This window comes from Orycteropus afer, unplaced genomic scaffold (genome assembly GCF_000298275.1).
Source record: "Orycteropus afer afer isolate SDZICR_OR568_19922 unplaced genomic scaffold, OryAfe1.0 scaffold00196, whole genome shotgun sequence".
In the NCBI taxonomy this organism is placed as follows: Eukaryota; Metazoa; Chordata; class Mammalia; order Tubulidentata; family Orycteropodidae; genus Orycteropus; species Orycteropus afer.
In genome coordinates, this window is record NW_006921783.1 from 5501829 (window position 1) to 5525983 (window position 24155).

Sequence of the window (24155 nt, forward strand, 5' to 3'; positions counted from 1 at the left end):
GGGAATTCCCATTCTTTTCAGTGTTGTCCGTAATTTGTCATGATCCACACAATCAAATGCCTTTGCATAGTCAATAAAACACACGTAAACATCTTTCTGGTATTCTTTGCCTTGAGCCAAGATCTATCTGACAACAGCTATGATATCTCTTGTTCCATGTCCTCTTCTGAATCCAGCTTGCACCTCTTGAAGTTCTCTGTCAATATACTGCTGCAGATGTTTTTTAATTATCTTCAGTAAGATCTTACTTGCGTGCGATATTAATGATATTGTTCTGTAATTTCCATATTCTGTGGGATCACCTTTCTTTCCAGCATCTACTAAATTTAAATCTTACCATCCCTTCAGAATCCATAGATTGTAAATGAATAGAATAGTATAACATAGTGTTAAATCATGTATTTCTCATATTTTCTTCTGGAGTTGTTAAGACCTGGTCTTCATTTCTTAACCCTAGAGGTTTTCCAACTACAAAAAAGCCTATAGGAGTTTTTCATTTCTGAGATTATTAAAAAATATGTATATATTTCGGGTAAGCCAGATTTAGGATATGGGACTAACACAAAGAATATAAACCTACTAACACAGAGAAAGTAAACATGGTGGTCAGTTTTCAGAATCTTTCCTACTCAGGGCTCTGGAGCCAGACTGCCTAGAATTTGGATCCCTCTTTCAACTTAGCAGCTGTGGGATCTTGGGCAGGTTGGTTGTATGTATGGTGTATAGGGCATATGGTAGGGACCAAGACTAAAAAGGTAGGTAAGATACAAATAATAAAGGGTCTTTTATAATATACAAGTTTCAACTCCTGTAAGTGGATGGAAGAATTTTAAGTAGGGAATTAACATGATCAGATTGTGCTTTAAAATGTTAACTCTTGGAACCATTTAACCAAAACAAAAAAACCAGACTCACTGTCATCAAGTCAGTTTGACTCATAGCGACCTCTCCTTGGATTTCTAAGGCAGTATCTCTATGGAAGTAGATTGCCCAGTCTTCCTTCTGAGGAATGGCTGGTGGGTTTGAATCCCCAGCCTTCTGGTTAGTAGTTAAATGCCTTAGGCACTACACCACCAGAGCTCCCCAGAACCATTTAAAGGGAGTGAATTATAGCAAAGTAGGACTGGAGTTAGTAAAGAAGTTGATGCAGTGATGTAGGTGAGACAAACGAAGAATAGGATTATTATGGATGAAGAAGATAAGATGAATTTGAGAGAGATTTAAGCATTAAGGGTGGATAAGACTGACTGATTACATATGGAGAGAGGGAGGAGAGAATCAAGGTTGATTTCTGTCTTGGATGACTAAGTCTACTGTGATGCCATTAACCAGCATAAGAGTTTCGGAGTATGGTGAAGGGATAGAATACAAATTTGCAGTTGAAGGACATGAGAGAATGAAATATCCATTGAGATCTGGAGCTTAAAATAAATGTCTGAATGTGCGAGAGAGAGACAGTGTGTGTCTGTGTATATAGGTGTGTGGGCGTGTGGTGTGTATGTATATATGTATGTGTGTATATAGGTGTGTGTGGCTATATTTAAATATTTATTTACATGAGTTGAGCAATTGGCCACTTTCTACCCTTTGTGGAATGTGGGGCAAAAGCGTTGCAAGTATATATTTTGGGGTTACAAATAAATTTTAGTGAGAAGACAAATATGCAAATACAGAATCAGCAAATAATTTGCAGTGACTGTACCTGTTTTTTAAAAAGTAAAGAATCACAGAAGTGTCTTAAAGAATCATTATATTATAATTATTTTGAGTTAAGTATGTCTAAAATAGAATACATCATCTTTCTCCCAAATTTGTTTCTCCCCCTCTTTTCATCTGGCCAAATGATAAAACACACTTTGTGTTACCTCTGTGCTTTATAACCAAACCCAGTGCTGTGGAGTCATATCCGACTCATAGCGACCCCTCCTTTAGTTTCTGCGAATCACTATGGTAGTACATTGCCCAGTCTTCCTTCCAAGGAGTGGCTGGTGGGTTTGAACCATTCTATATTGACCTTATAATGCCTATTGGATTATAAACTCCATCAGGGTGAGGTCACATCTGACATCCCTGGAATTTGGAATAGTGCCTGGCATGTAGTTAGTGTTTAATAAACATTTGAATGAATGTCACTTTATGCTGAGGCTTTATTCACCCATTGTTGTTGTTGCCGATTTAGTGTCCTTTTATGTGAGCTTATGTAGGAGTGGATGGGTTTATAGGAGTAAGGTTAGAAGTGAAAAGAGAAATGAGAACAGAGCCCTGAGGAACTCTGATGATGGAAAAAGAGTGGCCAGGGAAAGAAAAAAAAAAAAAAGAATTACTGAGAAAGACTTTTGCTATTCACAGCCTCTATTCTCTCTGTTCCCCATATCTTTAACAAAAGTCTAAAACTAGGAAAGGCTTGAGATACGGACAACCAAGCAGGGCATGGCTTCTGGACTGGTTAGCCTGCTTAATGGAATTTTTCACTACTGAATGCAAAACTATAACCCCTAAATATTTGCTGTTCCCCAACAGAAAACTATTACTCTATGAAAATGTCTATACTGTACCTTTATTCATGTCAGTCCTGCCTTAACATTGTCTCCTAAGCTTATTCCTGTGCAGTTATGACCACAACCAATACTCATTTTTATGACTATTCTAATAGATATAATTTCCAGCTCCCATGTGTTACCAAATTCAGACCCTTTGTTGAATCTGATATATGAAAGCTAGTGATACACATCTACCACCCATCAACACTTTGTTGTACTGCTGGTGGAGCAGTGTGTAAGGCATTTGACTGCTAATTAGAAAGTTGGAGACTCAAACCCACCAGCTGCTCTGCAGAAGGAAGATGATGGGGCAGTCTACTTCCATAAAGATTTACCACCTGGGAAACCCAACAGGGGTTATTGTGAGTTGGAATCAACTCAATGGCAGTGGGTTTGGTTTGGTTTTGGTTTATGGTTTATGTGGAAAGCTATGGCAATATTTCAAATACCAGCAGGGTCACTCATGGTGGACAGTGGAGCTTCCAGATTAAGATTAGGAAGAAAGGCCCGGTGATCTACTTCCAAAAATTAGCCCATGAAAACCTTATGGATCATAACTGAATATTGTTCAGTATAGTGCTAGACGATGAGCCTTCTAAGTTGGAAGGCACTATACAAGAGCTGCAACGATGGCGTCATGCATACTAACGATCATGAAGATGGTGCAGGACTGGGGAATTGTTATGTGTTCTGTCACACATGTTACCGTAAGTCAGAACCAACTGGCTGGCAACTAACCACAACAGTAATGTACATAACAATGGGCAAAGGTGGTATTCAGTTGAAAGCAGAAATTGTTATTTATAGGATAATGTGTTATAAATATATACAAAGGAAAAAAAGAACTTCATTATAATTTACTGATAAGAAATTCAGTATCTGGGATACTTTCAGGGAGCTCTGATGGCGTAGTGCCTAAGGTATTTGACTGCTAACCAGAAGGCTGGCAGTTCAAACCTATCAGCCACTCCTTGGAAAGAAGATTGGGCAATCTACTTCCGTAGAGATGCTGCCTCGGAAACCCAGGGAGACCCGCTATGAGTCCAGTCAACTCGACAGCAGTGAGTTTAGTGAGTGAGGATATTTTTAAGTTTCTGCCTAGTCTACTGTCTTGCTGTAAGTCCCCTGTCTATTTTCAAATTTCTAAGACAAATTTTTGAAGACTAGTGAGTATGGATTATTCAGCAATATGAAGTTCAAAGTTTAGAATAGTTTGAGTAAACAATATTTTGTGTGTCCTGGCTTTATTTATTTATCTATTTATAGCTCTGAAGATGGCTGTGGTGGATATCTATCATTCCAGGTTAAAGGAGAGACAAAGGCGAAAAAAGTAAGTATAGAAAATCATTCTACTTTCTTTCATCTTTAAACTGTTGCTGGCATATAGTGGTAATTCTGCCTGTGACTCATTTAGTGGCCACGGGGAAAACACTTACTGTCCTCCTTGGACATCATTCTCGCCATTTGTCACATGGAGATAATAATCCCCACCTGGCTTTACCTTCTTCTCACCTCTCACTGATGCTATGGTGACCAGCATTATCATTACATGGTACTGTTTTGAGTTCTTTGGGGAAAAAAAAGAACAAGATAAATTCATAGTGTTAATAAGGTCTTATGATCTATTTTAATTGATCATTTTTTATGAGAAGCCTTTCATCCAGAAGGATTTAAAAAAAATCCTGAACAAATTTCAGGGACTTCTGGTTATTTCTTCTCATTGCAATAGATCAAAAAATACACATTTATATTTAGAAATGATGAATCCCAGAGCCCTGTTGTATTACAGAGATTTAAACAGTTGAAGGAAGGGTATGCAGAGGGTGTGAGTGTGTGTATGTGTGTGTTTTTGTGTAGACATGTTACTGAGTACAGGCCCAGTGTATCTCAACAGTAAAAAGGAGAGTGACTTGGGAGGCACTCTTGAGGGATCACGAGGTGATTTAAGCTAAAGTTTACTCTCTGCATGTCTGGAGTTAGCCTTTATGAAGTGCTGAAGAAGCTTACCCAGCTACTCTTAGGAGAAGCTTCATTCCTAGCCATGAATACTTCCGGTAAAAATCAAAGGTTTCAGACACTTGACTGCACGGCTTACTTAAATTCTGTTTTGCTTAAAACACACAAAGGTAGAGAGTATTATGAAACGGATAGTAAAGATTGCTATTAGAGCTTATGTTTTATGATGCCCCTCCATTAAACCATGGAATATATGTATGTGTATTTCAAATTGCTTCAAAGCATTATGTAAATGCACAGTTGTAAATGTTCATTGTGTGATCATGGTACCCTTTTATGGTTAATGGGTTCCTCTTAGATGACAGTTACCGTTTTCCCAGTTTGAATAGAGTCATTTTTATGATGTGGACAGATTCCCTTCTGTTTCATCTTAAGGGCAGATCTATTTTTCAGTATTTGTGAGTGCCCATTGGTTCATTCATGCCAGTTTTGCCCAAGGAGAGGGAAAATACGTGATGCTTGGGAGCTTAAAATTATATGAGTGATTCACTGACCTGCAGAACTTGTGGGGAGTGAATTTTTTAGACTTCAGCGTTCCACCTCAGACTGTTTATGATTTCTAATAAAAGCTGCATGTGGAAGACATTATTAAATATGATACTAATTGTAATATACAGATTATTGTGGTTTTTCATTCCAGAATTATAAGAGACCATGGACTAATCAACCTTAGAAAGTTTCAGTGTAAGTATTAGCTGCTTTATTTTAAAATTTCTTTCATCACTATTAAATACTTTAAAAGTATTTTTAGCAGTCATCTTAATCCAGGTAGTGCATTAGCACCACCTAGAATGCTTTAAAAAATTCTGATACCTGGGCATCACCCCAGACTAAGAATCTTTGGGGATAGAGCTAGAGCATCTGTACTTTTTTAAAGCCTTCAGAATGATTCTGATGCATCATGAGAGTTAAGAACCATTAATTTATAATTAGCAACCCTTGAAATAGAATTTAAAAAAAAAACTAGTATAGTAATTACAGCATGAATATTAATGGAATATTTTCTGGAAATGGATTGGTTCATAGTTTGGAACTACATGTTAAACATTAGGTAACCTTGGTTGTAATAGTATTTTCATGGAAAAATCAACAGGAACCAATAGATACCTTTATTTTGCATGGTGGAGGCCAAACAAAAAGTTACATGTAATGTTATATGATGGTGATAATCTATAATGATATAAAAATGAATGGTAATAGTGATTTTATTGTTTTAAATATAGAAGATATCAAAGCCGGACAGAACAAGCTCTTGCACTTTTTCTTCTTTTTTAATGTAGCGTTTGTTCAGCAAATAAGAATGATGACCTCATAATAATAGTTACAATATTTATATAAAAATATATTTTTAGTTTATGTCTTTTCAATCTAAATAAATGTCTGTATATAGTTTTTTTACCTTACATAGCATAGTTTTCAAATTATTGTGATGTTTTGAGGATGTCACTTTTAATAGTTCTATAGCATGTGTTTATATGTATGTACATATATATTTAGATAGATAATTATTTGCTTAATCTGTCTTACTATATTTAGCTTATTTTCTGTTGTTTTAATCTTCACAAATAATGCTGTGATGAATTTAATTGAGAATAAATCTTCATTTATATTGCAGATTTTTTTTTTTAAATAATGATCTGGGTGAAAGTTTACAGAGCAAATTAGTTTTCCATTCACCAATCCATACACATTCTATTTTCTGGCATTTCCTGCAATCCCCACACTGTAACAGCACTCTTCCCACTTCCTCCCTGCACCCACCCCTTCCCTTCATCCTTCTTTCTTCTTCCCATCTCTTCAAGAAGTCCTAGCTCTATCCCTGGGCAAATGCTGTCCTCTTGATCTCATATGCTTGATTGTTCTGATGAGTGCATACCCCCTCCTGATACTGCTGTTCACCTTATAGGCCTGTCTCTTGTTTGGCTGACAGTTGAGTCATGGGGGTTAAGTTCAGTTTCTATCTTGAACGGTGTCTCAGAGGTTCCACCAGTCTTCATCAGTCCAATAAGCATGAATCTTTTTTATGAATTTGAGTTTTGTTTCACAGTTTCCAAGACCTCTTATTGTGATCCTTTTACAGTATTCAGCAGTGTTAGTGGGGCACCATCTAGTTATTCTGGTTCTCAGGGTCATGGAGGCTGGGGTTCACATGCTCCATTAGTCCTTTGGCCTAATTGTTTCCTGAATCTTTGATTTTCTTCACTCTTCTTTGCTGTGGACGGGGAGAGACCAAGAGTTGCACCTTAGATGGCTACTCGCATGCTTATAAGACCCCAGTCACTACTCCCCAAGGTAGGATTTAGAACATTGTATTTGTGGACTATGTTATACCGGTTGACCTTAATATCCCCTGAGAGCACATACCTGAGCTCAGTGACTCATTCCCTCAAGGTATTTGGTTATGACTAAGACATTCTCATCACTTGGTCCCTGTATGCTTTATTACATTCATGGATATATTTGCACTACATATAAATAGATAGTCAGAGATAGCCTCTATCAAACCTATATATATTCATGGGTGTCGTCCCATTCACCTTCCTATCTATATATCCTCTGGTAAATCACTGTTCTTGTTATTACTGCAGGATGATGTATGTAATAGTATTCACCTTTGTTGTCTTTAACTCTTATGCTCCTCCCTATGTCTTCCACTGCCTCGATCATTTTTTTATTGTATATTGCCTTTCCCTTCGCCCAAGATAATACCTGTCTACTCTGGTGGTGTAGTGCCTAAGGCATTTGACTGCTAACCAGAAGGCTGGCAGTTCAAACCCACCAGCCACTCCTCAGAAGGAAGACTGGGCAATCTACTTCCATAGAGATAGTGCCTCAGAAACCCAAAAAGGGGTCACTATGAGTTGAAATCAACTCGACAGCAGTGAGTTTGGTTTTTGGTTTTTTCCCTCTAATTGGTGGTTTTCTGTCCCTTCCCCTTCCACCCCTGCTAACCTTCAAAGAACAATTCTTTGTGTATGTAAACCTTTTCTTAACTTTTTATAATAATTGTCCTTTTGTGATTGGCTAATTTCACTCAGCATCCCTCTAGGTTCATCCATGTTATGAGATGTTTTGCAGATTCCATCATTATTCTTTAACATTGCATAGAATTACATTATGTGTATGTACCATAGTTTCTTTATCCATTCATCTATTCATGGGCACTTAGGTTGTTTCCATCTTTTTTTACTATTGTGAATAGTCCTGCAGTGCACATGGGTGTGCATGTATCTATTAGGGTCTTGGTTCTCACTTTTTTAGGATATGTACTTAGTAATGGAATTGCTGGATCAAGTGGTATATTTATTTCCAACTTTTTAAGGAAGCACCATACTGTTTTCCACAGTGTTATATCATTTTACAGTCCCACCAACAGTGTATGAGAGTCCAAATCTCTCCACATCCTCGCCAGCATTTGTTATTTTCTGTCTTGTTGAACTTTGCTGTTATTGCTAGGGTGAGATGAAATCTCATTGTTGTTTTGATTTGCACCTCTAATAGCTAATGGGGAGCTCTGGTAGCATAGTGGCTAAGACACTTGCCTGCTAACCAGACGGCTGGCGGTTCAAACCCACCAGCCACTCCTCAGAAGGAAGGTTGGGCAATCCTACTTCCGTAGTGATACTGCCTCGGAAACCCAAGAAGGGGTCGCTATGAGTCAGGGCTGACTCGACGGCACATAACAACAACAACAACAATAGCTAATGACAATGAGCATTTCTTCGTGTGTTTGTTGGCCAGCTGAGTATCTTCTTTGGTGAACTATCTGTTCATATCTTCTGCCCATTTTTTAATTGGATTGTTTGTCTTTTTGATGTTGAGATGTTGGAGTTCTCTATAAATTTTAGAGAGAAGTCCGTTGTTAGATATGTCATTGCCAAATATTTTTTTCCCAATCTGTAGGTTCTCGTTTTACTCTTTTGGAGAAGTCTTTTGATATGCATAAGAATTTAATTTTTAGAAGTCCCAGTCATCTAGTTTATTTTCTGCTGTTCGTACATTTTAGTTATGTTTGAAGTCTGTTTATGCCATATATTAGGGTCCTTAAGTTTGCCCCTATTTTTCTTTGATAAACTTTATACTTCTAGCTTTTACATTTAAGTCTTTGATCCATCTTGAGTTAGTTTTCGTATATGGTGTGAGATAAGGATCCTGTTTCATTTTTCTGCAATGGATGTCTGGTTTTGCCAGCACCATTAGTTAAAGAGACTATGTCTTCCCCATTTAATAGGTTCGGATTTTTTTTTTTTTTAAGATAGATTCCCAGAAGTGGAATTAATACATCAAAGGAGCGATCATTAAAAACTCTTGACACATGCTGCTAGATTGCTTTCCCAAAACTGTCATACCCATTTATATTCCTTCTACTGTGTATGGGATTGCCTATTTAACCCCATCCTCATCAAGAGCTATAGGTTTACAAAATAATTCAGGGTCAGATTTCCCTTGCCCATCTTACAGACACTAATTAGTCATGTTCTAGTAGCAACAGTAGTAAGTTCCTCTGTCTGAATTCCTGGGTTTCCTAGAAGAGGTCAGCTGAGTTCTGGTAGATACTGACTCTCACATAAATTTTATTCTCAGCTTGTAGACAGTTTGGGCCTCATTATCCTGTCCCCTGTATTTCTTAAACAGAGGGCTGAGAGGAAACTCTGTTGCTTCTGAGAATGTAGAAGTGGAAGATGCAATGTCGTTTCACATTGCCATTATACTGTATTCAGTTGCCATTGTACTGAATGTACACGTGACCTTAATATGGAAAGCAGGTTGGGTTTTGTTTTTCTTCTTCAAATTTTAAAATTCTTCTGTGTAAGTCCTGCAGTAAGGACTGTTTAATAGTGAAAATAATCAATGTGTGACTGCCGATCAGATCAGCACCTGGAATATGTGGACAGGAATGTTTCCTCCAAGGGAAGAGATTCATCTGAAAATGGGACTTAATTTAAACAACTGTCACAAATGAAAACTTTCATGGAGTTCAAGAGTAGACAGAACTAGCCTCAATTATCTGATGGAAATGACCAAGCAGCAGTTCTAGAGTTCCTGGTCCCATCAAATTATAATTGTTGATTGGTATTACTTTCCAGCTTCTTTGTCATTATCTCTATATGTTAGAAATGTGATCAGTGATGATCCCCCAAGTTGATGGCCCTGGCTACCCTGTATATGGTAGTTATCAAAATACAACTTCATTAGTACTAGATAAAGTTGCAGTACTTAATTTAGTTATGAGAAATTCAAAAGACCTATATGGAAAATGAAGAAATGCATGCTTTACTTGAGGATATAGATGTAGGAAGAAGATTCTAAGTGGGGCAGGCAATAGATCACACATTTTTCCCCCATGTGTATCTACTTCTTGTAGATGGATGATTTTGTCTGCAGTTCACTTGTTTTTCTGTGCAAGTTAATCCTAGAGATTTTCGCAACATTGTTCCTGAGAATGCAAAATCTGCCTTTAATTGTCTTTTTTTGGTACTGCCAGTAGTTCCTGCCCCTGTACACATTAACAGACAATAACTGTAAAACTTGAATTGGCAAAAGTTGTGTTATACATGTGTTTATAAGAACAACCAAAAAAAAAAAGAGAGAGAGAGAGAGTAGCTGCTGAGGCTGCTTATGTACAACCAAAAACCTCATGAGATTTGTTACCTTGATTTGGAGGTTTTGGGCTCATGGTTTCATGGGACATCCTAGTTAATTGAACTAGTAACATGTTTAATGCTTTTGTTCTACCTTCTATTTTGTTGTGTCTTGCCTGGGATCTTAAAAGCTTGCAAGCAGCCATCCAGGGCACAACAGTTGGTCTCTATTCACCTGGCACAACAGAGGAGGAAAGAGAATTAGGAATAGGAGAAGAGTATGGGATGTGTGGCTAATTGCCTCCATGAATAGCTGCCCCCTTTCCCGTAAGACCGGAAGAACTGGATGGTACCCATCTACCATTACTGAATATTTTGATCAAAAAGATTCCCTAGAAGAATCCTGATCAAAAGGGGAAACATGCAGAACAGAATTTCACATTCTCATGGACTCTAGACTTTCTGGAGCCATAGAGGGTGAATGAACTCCTGAAACTATTGCCCTGAAATAGTCTTTAAATCTTAAATCAAAAATATCCCCTGAAGTCCTCATAAAACCCAACAGTAGTTTAGCTTAACTAGTTAAAAAGTTATGCCTTGAGCATTATGCTCTTTCTTTAAGAACTGTCTATTTGGGATCTAACTGGCAACAACAACTTGAAAGATTAAATGGGAACCAAAGGGGGCAGTGTATGTTAATAAGGGAAGAACAACTCAGAAAAGGAGGATGAGAATGGTTGCACAACTCAAAGAATATGATCAGTGTTACTAGATTGTACACGTAGAAACTGTTGGATTAGTGTGTGTTTTGCTGTGTACATTCTCAACAACAAAATAAAATTTAAAGAAAAAAAAATCCAGATATGTAATAGTTTTAAAAAATATACTGTATATTAAATGAAAGAAGATGATTGTATAATAGATGCCATTTCTGGAGAACACACATTTGCTCAAATGTATAAGGAAATCTTCAGAAGCATACCCAAGAATTTAGGAAAGGGAACTGGATGACTCAGAGTCAGGGGTGGAAGAGAGAGTAATCTTTTGCAATATACCTTTTTGTAACTTTCAGAGTTTTACAATGAGTCCTATTACCTAATCAGAGTTTAAAGGAAGTAACATTATTTGGGGGTGGGGGAAGACAATGAGATGTGGGAGGTCATCAGGGTGCTGGCGAGTGGATGCTCTCCGGTGATGACAACATCCCTCTGTGATAGTTACTGTGACTGTTGTTATGATTAGTGTTTTGTACTCTTAGCTTTCCTGTTTACTTCCTGTCATTGGTTAGTTATGTGAGGCTAGGACTAATGTCCTATTTCACTTGTAAAAGAAATGCAGAAAACTTAGGGATCTTTACATTCTCCATGATCTGGTTGTGTTTTCACTTTTCTGTAGTAATGGAACGGCGCTATCCCAAGGAGGTCCAAGACCTTTATGAAACAATGAGGCGATTTGCAAGGATTGTGGGGCCAGTGGAGCATGACAAGTTCATCGAAAGCCATGCATGTAGGTGATTTTTTTTAAAATGCATTTTATTGAAATATAATTTATGTACAGTAAAATACACAAAACTAAAGTCACATGGGTCAATGCTTTTTTTTTTTTTGCAGTGTTCCTTCTCCTCCCCTCCCACCCCTGGCAACCAACAAAGAAGATTTCCCTCCATATGTAAACCTTTCCTTGACCCTCCACAACAATGAACTAATACTTCTGTGATTGGCTTATTTTACTCAGCATAATGTCCTCCAAGTTCATCCATATTATGCAGTGTTTTGCAGACTCTACATTTTTCTTTAGTGCTGCATAGCATTCCATTATGTGTATGTACCGTAGTTTGCTCATCCACTGTTCTGCTATAAATCTTAGAGATAAGTCCCTTGCCAGATATGTAATTATCAACAAATATTAATTTGTTGCTATCATTTTTGTTAAGTGCTTTTTCATGGTGTCAATTTCTTTGTTCCACATAATTTTCTATGCTGAGCTCATTTTGTTTATGAATTGTGTTATCATTTCCTTCATTGCTGTTGTTTTAGTATTTTCTGAATATTTATGCTGGTCCTCTTTTTTGATGTGAAAGTTTATCATTTTTCTTTGAGGTTACCCTGTGATTTATAGTTTTCTTTCGAAGTTTAGAACAGTCCGTTCTACCTTGTAGTTGTCTTGACCTCCTTACCATCTAGAAGTTCTGTAACGACGCAATTTTTTCCCTGTTTTTGGTTTGTAGTTGTCCTCATTTGTCAATTTATGTCACTGGTTCCCTGTTTACAATATTGTAGGCTTATTTACTTTGGATACTTCCATAGCTGGGTTGGTTTCTGGATTATATCATCGTGTATGTTAATGGTCAGTTGTTGTTGGCTGTTGTTGCTTCTGTGTCCAAAGGACTCCCTCTAGCATCTCTTGTAAGGTTGGTCTGGTTTTAACAAATTCCCTTAATTTCTGCTTATCTGGAAATGACCTAATTTCACCATCATAGTTGAGGGACAGTTTTGCTGGGTACATAATTCTTGGTTGGAAGTTTTTCTCTTTCAGTGTTTTATATATACCATCCCATTGTCCTTTCACCTGCATGGTTTCTGCCGAGAAATGCAAGCTTAGTCTTATTGGTTGCCCCTTGTAGGTAACTTTTCGTTTTTCTTGTGCTGCTCTCTTGATTCTTTCTTTGTCTTTGGTTTTGGTAAGTTTGATGATGATATGTCTTGGTGATTTTCTGTTGGGGTCTATCCTGTTTGGGATTCGTTGGACTTCCTGAATAGATATATTTTCATCTTTCATCATACGAGGAAAATTCTCTTCCAACAAATCTTTGACAGTTTTCTCTGTGGTTTTATTTGTCTCTTCCTGTTCTGGAATTCCGATTACATCAAAAGGAGTAAGATGGTATCCCACATGAACCCCAGGCTTTCTTCATTTTGTTTTGATCTTTTTTCTGATTGATCCCTTTCCAAAGAAGTGTTTGGGTACCTGCCCTCAATCTCCCTAACTCTGTCTTCCATTGATTGAACTCTACTCCCCTACCCATTAAATTTCTTACCTATTTCTGAAAATTTGGAGCTCTGGTAGCATAATGGTTAAGGCACTTGACTGCTAACCAGAAGGCTGGCGGTTCAAACCCACCAGCCACTCCTCAGAAGGAAGGTTGGGCAATCTACTTTCGTAGTGATACTGCCTCGGAAACCCAAGGAGGAGTCACTATGAGTCGGGTCGACTTGACGGCACATAACAACAACAACAACATTTCTGAAAATTTAGTGTTAATCTTCTGGATTTCTGTGTGTAGATTTTGCATTATTTCCAATTTTTTCATTTATCTTGTCATTTTGTTCTTGCATTGTCTTTTTAATTGATCTAGAGTTTTCTCTGTGTTTTCCTTGATCTGTCTCTCGATTCATCAAAGATACCTAAATATAATTCTTTGGAATTCCTTATCAGGGAGTTCCAATGCTGCATCTTCCTCGGGGATGTGTTTTGGGTTCATGTCCTGGTCCCTTGTCTCTCCTGCTTTATCTTGCTTCTTTGTGTGGACTGATGCTCTGTTGTTTCTGAGGCATTGTGATGTTTTTTGTGTTTATATTTAATTGGTCATTGTATGTTGGAATGACTTGCCCACGATTTTTGTTTTTTTTGTTTTGTTTGTATGTTATCTATGTAAGCAGGGTACTGTGCTATGCTCCTGCATTTGCTAGTTGACAGCACTTATATACTCACCACCTGTCTCCTTTCCTGTTGTCAGCCTCTCATATGCCCCTGCCAACCTTGGCAAACAGAGCCTATTCTTAGGTCCCTGAAATCCAAATGAGAATGCCATCACTTTAAAATCCAAAATGGCCACCGCTTGTAAACATTCAAAATGGCTGCACCTTCTGTCGCTTTAAATATTCAAAATGGCTGCAACGTGTGAACAATCAAAATGGCTGCACCCTCCAGGCAACGGAAAGTCAACAGCTCAAGTTGTCTCCCTCCTCACCATTTCTCCTCCCAGTCATGGGCCATCAGTGCAGTCGTCCCTGCAGCCCTTGGAGATCAGGGCTGATCTTTAGCTCAATTCTCAGGTCCCAACACCACTTGGAAATAGTCAGGCTGTTGGTCCCACCAAGGTAGCCGACAGTCCGCAGCTCTGGCCATCTCTGCCCTCATTGTTTTTGTTCACGTTTTTCCACTAGTTGGTGCCCAATCCACTTCTGCATAGTTCCTTTCAAAGCTCAGGGCTCCAGGATTATCTTCTGTATCTCTGTTAATTGGTTTTTCTTTTCTTTGTTGAAGAGGGACTGTGTCACTTGTGTGCCTATTCTTCTATCTTACCGGAAGTCCATGTGTGTAGGTGATTTTTGAGCCTTGAGCAAATATTTGTGTGTGTGAATTTATATAAATAGAGATAATAGTGTGTTTTATGTGAAGATTAAAAAGTCTAATGGCTTATTTTTTCCCCCAGATAAAAAGTTTAGTAATGTTTTCCCCCTTTTTATTACAGAAATTTTCAAATGTACACAGAAGTAAAGATAATAGTGTAATGAACCTCCATATATCTATCACCTAGCTTCAAAAATTATCAACATATGGCCTGTCTGGTTTCATCTTTACTACCTACCCTTAATTGGGTTATTTTGAAGCAAATCTCAGACATCATATATTTTCCCCATAGATTTTTTAACATTAAAACTAGTTTTAAAAATGGAGTTGGATGACTCCTAGATATGGTACTTCAATCATTCCTCTTGCCTTTCTCTGGAGTATTCCTGAGCTCTACCCAGTTACCATTTGATTATCACTATAAAAAATTGAAGTTGTTTAGACAGTAAGACCTAGACTATAATACAGTCCAGGCTGGGTAGCTTATTCTGTAGCTTTCTTCGTTAAGATTTATGTGTTTGGGCCCAAGTTCAGTTCTGGAAAAGTGCTTTACCTTCCTGTCCTCATCACACAAGTATTTCTTGCATAAGCATTGCATGTATTTATCTGAGTCAGATTGGTTGTTCTCACCAAATCCCGTTTGATTGGCATTCTCTATGTGGTTTGTATTAGGTGAGTACAAATCTGGGCGAGTGATCCTTGATCCCTGAGCCTGTGCCATCCTGGTGTATGTGTCACCTCCAAAGAGCTACACCCAGGGGCTGTCCACGCTCTTCCTTCATCCCCTGATTCAAAAGCACCCAAACTTGAATGTTGTATCACTTAATAACCCCAGCTAGTGCAGCTTGGTCTGTGTGCTCAGTCAGAGGAGGCAAAAATCTTTGCTTTATGGAAAACAATGCTCTTTTGTCCCTGTAGGAGAAAAGCTGTAAAGAAACTATCTGGAGCTTTGAGCGCACAGATCATTTGCTTTCTTGCATTAGGGCCACATCAAGTAATAACAGACACATGTTTCATAGAAGAATTTAGTTATGCAGGTAGAACTTTCAACAGCAGGGAAACTTGATTGCTTAAAATACTGTATTTATTACTTCTGTAGACAAATAAACCGAGCCAGTTCACTGTATGTTTTCTAAAAGACAGTCGCAGCTGCTATCTCCAGGATATGGCAGCTGGAGGACAGCTGGAGTAGGTTTTTCTCACGAGAAGCTACCAACCAGTAGGATCCTCTAAGTGGAATTACCCAGTCTTTTATAGAAGACAGAATTGCTAAAAATACTCAACAGCAAAACTGATCATTCTTGTTGATTTTTGTTTTTTTCAATTCTTCTCTTTGTTCTTTTTGGGGAAAACAGTGGAATTTGAACTCCGAAGGGAAATCAAAAGGCTCCAGGAATACAGGACAGCAGGCATTACCAGTTTCTGTAGTGAGTATGCATATGCTACACACTGATAGTATCTTCCAGACACATAGAGGAAAGCCTGAGATGTTGTGGGATTTTTTTTAAAAAAACATTTTCCTTTTTCAGAATGAGCTTTTGCTCTCTAGTAACATTTCATCTATTTAAGCCCTACAAAGACCTTATATGGATTATCTGAGGTAGAATAAAAGTCAAAACACAAAGAAAAGAGAGGTGCTCCTTTAGATTTAGGATTCTACTGTGACCAGTTAAAAAAAAAGTTTTACGTCTCAGGCTTTTTAAATTTAGTGATGCATGGCCTAATCATTCATACTAGCCAAGCTTTAACTGACTGTAGATGTTTGCATGCATCCCACATACTTGATTAGGATGGTGGTAGTAACATCTACAGATGCTTACCATGCACCAGACCCTATGCTAAACATTCTACCTGGATCATGCTATTTGATCCTCATTCCAAACTCATGAGATATGTTCTTCTATTTCTATTTAATGAAGAAACTAAGGTTTAAAGAGATTAAAGAGGTACATAGTAGTAAGGCCAGGTTATAAGAGAAAGCAGTGGATTGCCATAATTAAGAACTTGGGGTCTAGACCTGAACTCGACTAGGGTTTGAATTCTGGCTCTCAAGTTTGCTAGTTCTATGATTCTCCAGTTACAGAAATTTTCCAGATCTCTTAGCATTAGTATGAAGATTAAAGTATGTGTAAAAACATAGCACTATACCTAGCACAGGGAGCTCTGGTGGCATAGCGCCTAAGGCATGTGACTGCTAACCAGAGGGCTGGCGATTCATACCCACCAGTCACTCCCCAAAAGGAAGGTTGGGCAATCTACTTTTGTAGTGATACCACCTCACAAACCCCAGGAGGGGTCGCTATGAGTTGGGTCTGACTTGACAGCAGTGCATTTTTTATACCTAGCACACAGTATATCCTCAGTAAATAGCTTCTGTTGTTGTATTGTTTAAAATAATCTTTCCTGTTCCCTCCTTTTCCCGTTTCAAGTCCCCCTGACGATTGAAAGCTGTTAGCCACTACCTGTGGGTAGCTGTGCTTCTTAACATATCCCTGTGGATATAAGTTCAGTTTAGTGTAATGATTCTTAAATTATTTTTGATAGCAGAAAGCTATTTGAGATGAAATTTTATGTGGAACTCCAGTTTATAAGATAAAAATGAAACTGCTTTTGTTGAGATTGATGGTTCAGGTTATGTGTAGACCCCAGTATTTGGCACTGTCCTTGCTCTTCACAGTAATCCCTGAGATAAGTATCCCATGATATCCTGGGACTCTGTGGAACATAGTTTGAAACCTGCTGCTGTGGTATTTTGGAATCTGTATACCCTTGTTAACATGGGGTGGGGGGGTACAGAGCAACTTTTTTGTTTAGCAAGATGTATATAAAGACTGATACCTAATTTTGTTATGTGATACTGATTGCTTCTGGGAGAGGTGAAAGAAATTGCACTGGCCAAAGAGGACTTATTTTTATTTGTAATTCAAATTATTTCTTAAGGAAGACTATATTATTTTAAAACTTGTGTGATACTGAAAAATACATAAATAGAAAAAATAAGATAGGAAATAAACACAACATTATTAGTTACTTTTGGGGGTATAAATAAAAGCGACTGGTATTTTTGTTATGCTTTTTTTTTCCCCCCGAAATTTCTTAATTATGGAAGAGGAAAAAAAGTCATTTGGTATCAAGAAAGGAAATTTCAGACTGGGGAAATGTACATTGTTCTTGAAAAAATAATTGTGGAAGAAGTTTTGCTAAGGAAACCAGAAAAAGACCAAATATTGGCTGGTCAGTTAGGATGCCCTGCAGTTCTGTTGCATGGCCATTGCAGTCATGGTATTTTCTACACCTCCAGGTGCCAGAACCTATGATCACCTCAAGAAGACACGAGAGGAAGAGCGCCTTAAACGCACCATGCTCTCTGAAGTCCTCCAATACATCCAAGACAGTAGTGCTTGCCAGCAGTGGCTCCGCCGGCAAGCTGACATGTGAGCAATTAGTCTAGAGTGATGGAGACATTTCCTTCTTGGACACTTTGGTTTTTATATGTCTTTTCTGACACTTCCATGGGTATCCTTGATGGCAACTAGAAGAATTCAGGAAGATTTTAGCAGTCTATTTTATAAACAGTACATTACTGACAGTTTTGATAAACATACTTGACCTCTGAGATCCTACTTTGTTACTTTGGTCTTATTTTAAAAAATCAGTGTATTTCCCCTCAGCCTTCCCCCCATGCACCCTCTCCTCCTCCGTATCTACTGATACAGTTTCCATGGGAGAATCCCATTCTTATCCCCGCCCCATGAATCATCTCAGTGGTGTTCCAGGCTAAGAGCTTGTCTTAACAAGCCCAGGACTTTTCCCCCCAGAATAGGATTTTTTTCCTTGTTAGTACAGTGGCATATCCTGTAAAACACAGTCTAGTCGATTTCATTATATCTCTTCAAAGTGACCCACCTGAAGAATGGTACCCAGTCAACACAGGAGCTTTTGTAATTGCCTTTTTTGATGTGACATAAGTTTAAATTATTCTTCTTCATTATAGTGATTCCGGCCTGAGTCCTTCTATTCCAGTGGCTTCAAATTCAGGTAATTATTTCTCAGCCTGGAGCAAGTCTTCAGTGTGAAGTGTGCATTGTAGGAATATGGTGACCTATTTACACTCCTTCCCCTTTTGTGGGAGGGGGGTGATTAGGAAAAGTAATGACAAGCAAATGTCAGTCTGGTTTATAAACATCAACAAGTTTTCAGGATCTTCATGGCCAGTCAAGGACTATCCTCAGAGTTAAGAGTACAGAGAGACAAGGAAAGAAAGAGTTTCAGAGAGGTCTCTTCTTTTTTTACTAATGTTCATGGTTAGTTAATTTACTTGTGGTTGTATCAGGTATAGATTTTGACATCTGTCCCACAAGGAAAAAATAAAAGCTTTGTATCCAACATGAGCAAAAAAGCATGTTATTTGCCAGAAACCCCAGCATTTCTTTGTAAGTTGGAGACTTAAAGTATTTGTTTCTTAGCTTTTTCTCCTTGGGTGTGTCCTATTTTTAGGTTAATTTACACAGCTAAAATAATCTACATAGTGTCTGCTAATCATTAGGATTAGTAATCAGTGACTGGTAATTTGGGGAGGTATTCGTTATATAAGGAACTCTGAAACCAAGAGTGCAGTGTTTCTTTGCCCATTTTCATGGTTTCCTTCTCTGTCTGTGTGGTAGGGTAGGCATTTCCCTTAAGCATAACATATGACCACTCCCCTGAATAGAGAGAGCCAGAGTAGTAGAAAAGACAGCAGGTTTAGAGTTTTAGCATTCTTCTGAGGCTTACAGCAACAGCCCTGCGATCCCATTCAGAACCTCCCAGTAAGTTCAGGATTTAGACAGGGCTCAGAAAAGGCCTCTTTAGAGATGAATTTTTTTTTGTCTTTCATTCCTTTGATTCTAGCAATTATTTTTAATATGTAAGAGAGAAAAGGGAACCTTCTAGGGAGTTGCTAAGCCAGCTAGATAAGAGTTTTATAAGTTCCTTACTTCCTGGCACCTCTTTCTTCTCCTCAAAAAGTCAAGTACAGAAATACCGATAACTTAACATTGGCTAATTAAAATGAATGAGCAAGTTAATTTGAACATGTGACTTTGATATTTGTAATTTCTGAACTGACCTTACTCCCATGTTCATTGTTACTTCCTAGGCTAGTGTTAGCCTTCCTCACCCTCTGTGTTTAGATTGCAGGGCCCCTTTTTCCCTTTCTGCTCTTGTTGCTTCTGAGGCAATGCAAAATCAGAAACCTGGCATCATCATAGCCTAGCCTCAGAGAACTTTTGTGTGACATCAAATGATTTTAATCTCCATTTTTGAGCATTTTTGATAAGACTAGTTCTGCTGGTTGTACAGAAGCCCTTATTATCTTCTTTGTTTCTAACAGAGCAGCCTGTTAAAGAGTCCATCCCTTTTGACTGCTCCCCCTAAAATGTAACCCCCTTAAAACTTGTTAATAATTAAGTCTACATTTTCTGTTGTATAACTTAGTTAATCTACCTCCAACTGAACCCTAATCCAAAATATACATTCAAAACAAAAAGAACTTTGCCCATCTAGTTGCCGGTCCTGGGCAGTGACCTCCTTCTTGGGTTTCTTGCCCAGGTATGTGATCTCAGCCCCTGCCTTGCAGTATAATAGCTCATTGTGTGCATCTTTTAGGTAAACAAGGCTACTTTGGAAGAAACAGATACTCCCTCACATAATAAATAAGAAGGGCCTTATGTTGGCCTAGCAGTCTGCCTTTGATCTGAAGGCAAATGGTACTTAGTTAATTACCATGTTTACCTTGTGCTGCTGGCAGAGTGACCAGGATTAGGGAATACCTCTCCTACAGAGTTGACATTTCTGTTTATCAGTTGTGAAGGCAGGCCATGTGTGACCTTTCTTAACTCTTAACTGAATAATATCTGGACTTTAGATTTTAGGGGCTCCCCCTTGGTTAAGAAGAAATAGGTGATAACTATTGTGAGTAGTCATTTGATGCTGTGGTATGTGTGAGTGTATGTGTATTTTGGTAGAACGGAGGGGCACATGGATTACCATTAGTATTTCCAAGTGAAAGTTTGGAGAGCTCATGTTGCTAGCTAAACTGAGGCCTGAGCAGAGGAATAAAAATTTCCTACAGCTAGATACATGATTTCTTCCCTAGCTGGCCTGGCTGCACGGGACTTTATATATTTTACCTGAGGAGTTATCACACCTATGAAATATATATAAGGAGCTCTGGTGGCATAGTGCCTAAGGCATTTGACTGCTAACCAGAAGGTTGGCGGGTCAAACCCATCAGGCACTCCACGGAAGGAAGACAGGGCAATCTACTTCCATAAAGATTTACCGCCCCAGAAACCCAAAAGGGGTCGCTGTGAGTTGGAATCAACTCAGTGGCAGTGAGTTTGGTTTGGTTTTGGTATGAAATATGTTGTCTTTTCTATCCACGTTACAGGTAGACGAAGTGCACCACCTTTGAACCTCACTGGCCTCCCTGGCACAGAGAAGCTGAATGAAAAAGAAAAGGAGGTAACAATAAAAAGGGAACTAGAGGAAAGAGAAGAGGGGCTGGTTATTCATTGAGTTGTCACCAAAACATTGTCAAACCCCTTTTGCTCTAGTCATTTGACATATCCGCACAGTTATAATCTATTCTAGGAGGTCCGAGACCTACAGACTAGTCTCAGGAGTTTTCAAAGAACCGAAGAACCCCTTTCCTCCTCTTCTGCCACCATTCCTCTTTTGGGGGAAGAACATGTTTTGTTAAAATGCAAATAGTAGTAGCACCTGTCATTCATTGGGCACTTACCATGGGCTGGGTAGTGTGCTAGTAAGTCATTTATGAGAGTAATTTTTTATAAACCTAAAACAACTTTTTCATGAAAATGAGCGTTTCCTATTTGAATGGCCCATTTGGAAGGTTCTACACTTATTCCAATAATATAACTCTCACTTGTAATATTTTTGGTATTGTCACCAGAGCATGCTTACAACCATAAAAATAATAATAATGTAGTTACACATTAATTTGAATTAAAAAAAATACCCTGACCTACTTTTACACTGCAATCACCTGACTTGTCTTTATACTGCTTTTGGCTGTTCCTAAATTTTAAACCCACCTTCAAAAGAGTCATCAACAGTTTTCAAAAGAATGTGCTCTGGCTTTGAAGTCCATTTCAAAAGAGGAATTCCTCTTGTGCTCCTCATATGCCCCTTTTATAGTTTGCAAGATCAGTGTCCCTGTCTGCCGCCCCATAGATTAGGTTGGTCAGATAATAAGGAGGAAACAGTATGGGGGCTGATACAGTCAATTCTCATTATTGTCAATTCCATATTTTTGAATTTGCCTACTCACTTCCTAAAGCTTTTTTTGTAGCCCCAAAGTCAGTACTCACAGTGCTTTTGTGGTCATTTGCGGGTACATGCAGAGTGGGGAAAAGTTTAAGTTATCTGATGCCCACATTCCCAGATGAAATTGAACAAAGCCATGCTCTACCTCCATGTTGCAGCTCTCACAGTGTAAACAAGCATCTTTTTTGTGTTCTATTTAGTATCACGTTTTTTGCATTGGTGTACTTTTTATTGGTGATTTCTGTTTCACATGGTCCCTAAGCATAGTGCTGAAGTGCTGTCCAGTCTTCCTAAATGCAAGAAAGCTGTGATGTCACCTACAGAGAAAATACAAACGTTAAACAGGGTTCATTCAAGTATGAGTTATAGTGCTGTTGGCTCTGAGTTTCATGTTAATGAATCAACAGTACATATTAAATAAGGTGTCTTTAAGCAGAAACATAGATAAAACAAGGCTATGTAACAATTAACAAAATGTAGTAAACAGCAGCTTTCAGGAACCTAACTTTGTATTTCCCATAGAAGCAATGGCTCAGTATTTACTAATTCAGTGTTCACATTGAGTTTATAAAAACAAAACTACCGCAGATAATGAGAATGAGTCTTTTATTTTATCCACCAAGAGCAATAGAGATTAGTTTGGGAGTAGAAACAAGTGTGTATCTAAGTATTTCTATGAAAGTCATAAGCCAGTCTGATTAACTGTTGAATGGCCCAGAATTTCAAGCAGTTTTTACCCTTACCCACCTAATGGTGACCGCAAACTCCTCATTGCTGATGGCGGATAAACTGGAATTGAGCCAAGTTTCTAGATTTTTAGCAGCTGGGATGACCTCTTCCTGATAAGGTCTCTGTATTTTCTTTCCTTCTGAAGTAGGAAATCACAACAGCAGGGGCCTACTACTTCATACCAGTGCTGGAAATAATGTGACTCACACTTAAGAATCAAAGTGTCCATGCCGTCACCCACACCTGCTTGTGTCCTGTGGCTCTTCCCTGACTGACCATGTTGGAATGATGCTGGGTTTCTAGACATTTAATGGTTGACTCCTCAGTGAGCCAGGCTGCTCCTAAGGCACACATGCCTGACAAGCCCAGGCACTGAGCCACCCTGCACGTGCTAAAGGCTCTCCTAACATCACACCCTGCTGGCTTTTTCTTCCTAGGTGTCATGTCTTTAGGGAGTGTTCTCTCCAGAGATGATACTCAATGGAATGTGGTCCAGTCACCCAACAGCTCCTATAGTTGGAGGTTGATGTCACTCTTTTTGGTTTTGGCTATACCTGTTGGATTGAATAATGAGAATGACAAATGTTAATGTTTATTAAATTTGCTGTGTCTTGCAGCTTTGTCAGATGGTGAGGTTGGTCCCTGGAGCCTATTTAGAATACAAATCCGCTCTGTTAAATGAATGTAACAAGCAAGGAGGCTTGAGACTGGCACAGGCAAGAGCACTGATCAAGATAGACGTGAACAAAACCCGGAAAATCTATGATTTCCTCATCCGAGAAGGATACATCACTAAAGCCTGAGGCTCTAAGGACTTGGGATCAGAAATCAGAAGTTTGGAATGTTGTGGGCTGAAGATAGTGTGCATTCTGAAGAGTTGTTTTTGTGCTGAATTTTCACTGTAAAAAGAGAGGAAGGACATAGGAAAACTTAAGTTGTATTAATGTCTACTTTCTTCTCCACCCTGCTTTAAAAACACTCCTGTTGTTAGTATTGTGCTACAGAGTTTTGTGCTAGATAAGTTATTATTAAATGTGAGTGGGCATTCATTCCTAACACCTCTTGTAACTAAAACAAGAACCATAGTACCTCACATCACAGTATTGGTAGAAATAGAACTAAACCACAGTCGTTGGTCCCAGGAGTCCAGCTTGGATTCTTGTGGGTAGGTATTCTGATGACCTGTTCTGCCTTTAAACATTTGCAGACAGATAAAGTTTTTAAAATAAAGAGAAGGGTTATAGACCATGAGAAGGTTTTCTCTTTCCTTCCAAGATTTTTGAAGCTGACAATTTATATTTATGAACAAAAGGGATGAAGATCTCCCCAGGATGGTCTTGTCCCAAATTACATCTTTAGCTTTAATGTCTGGCTTTGTGTTTTGCAGTCTGGCTGTCTAATCTGCAGTAGACTTTTGAGGAGGTGGCACCAGTTATAAAATGTCTCTGTTATTTTTAGAATTAATGGATTAAAATGTTTTGCTATGTAATTTGTGGGTGTGTCAAATATTCTGGTAAGTAAAGCATCCTTAGGGTATTGGATGCCTGTCCCATCATGCTACACTGTCTCTGCTAACATGTGTGTCCTGGACTCACCCGTTCTTATC

The 24155-nt window shown here is 38.5% G+C and overlaps 1 protein-coding gene across 1 annotated transcript in view; it reads left to right on the forward strand.

Moving 5' to 3' along the window:
* TADA2A (transcriptional adaptor 2A) overlaps positions 1–23352 on the forward strand; it is a 91057-nt gene extending 67705 nt beyond the window's left edge. The window contains exons 8-15 of the mRNA XM_042781921.1: positions 3807–3870; positions 5197–5240; positions 11534–11644; positions 15847–15918; positions 17793–17925; positions 18486–18529; positions 20922–20995; positions 23167–23352. Of these exons, the coding sequence (XP_042637855.1) occupies positions 3807–3870; positions 5197–5240; positions 11534–11644; positions 15847–15918; positions 17793–17925; positions 18486–18529; positions 20922–20995; positions 23167–23352 (728 nt within the window). The remainder of the gene's footprint in view (positions 1–3806; positions 3871–5196; positions 5241–11533; positions 11645–15846; positions 15919–17792; positions 17926–18485; positions 18530–20921; positions 20996–23166) is intronic.
* Positions 23353–24155: the final 803 nt, after the last annotated feature.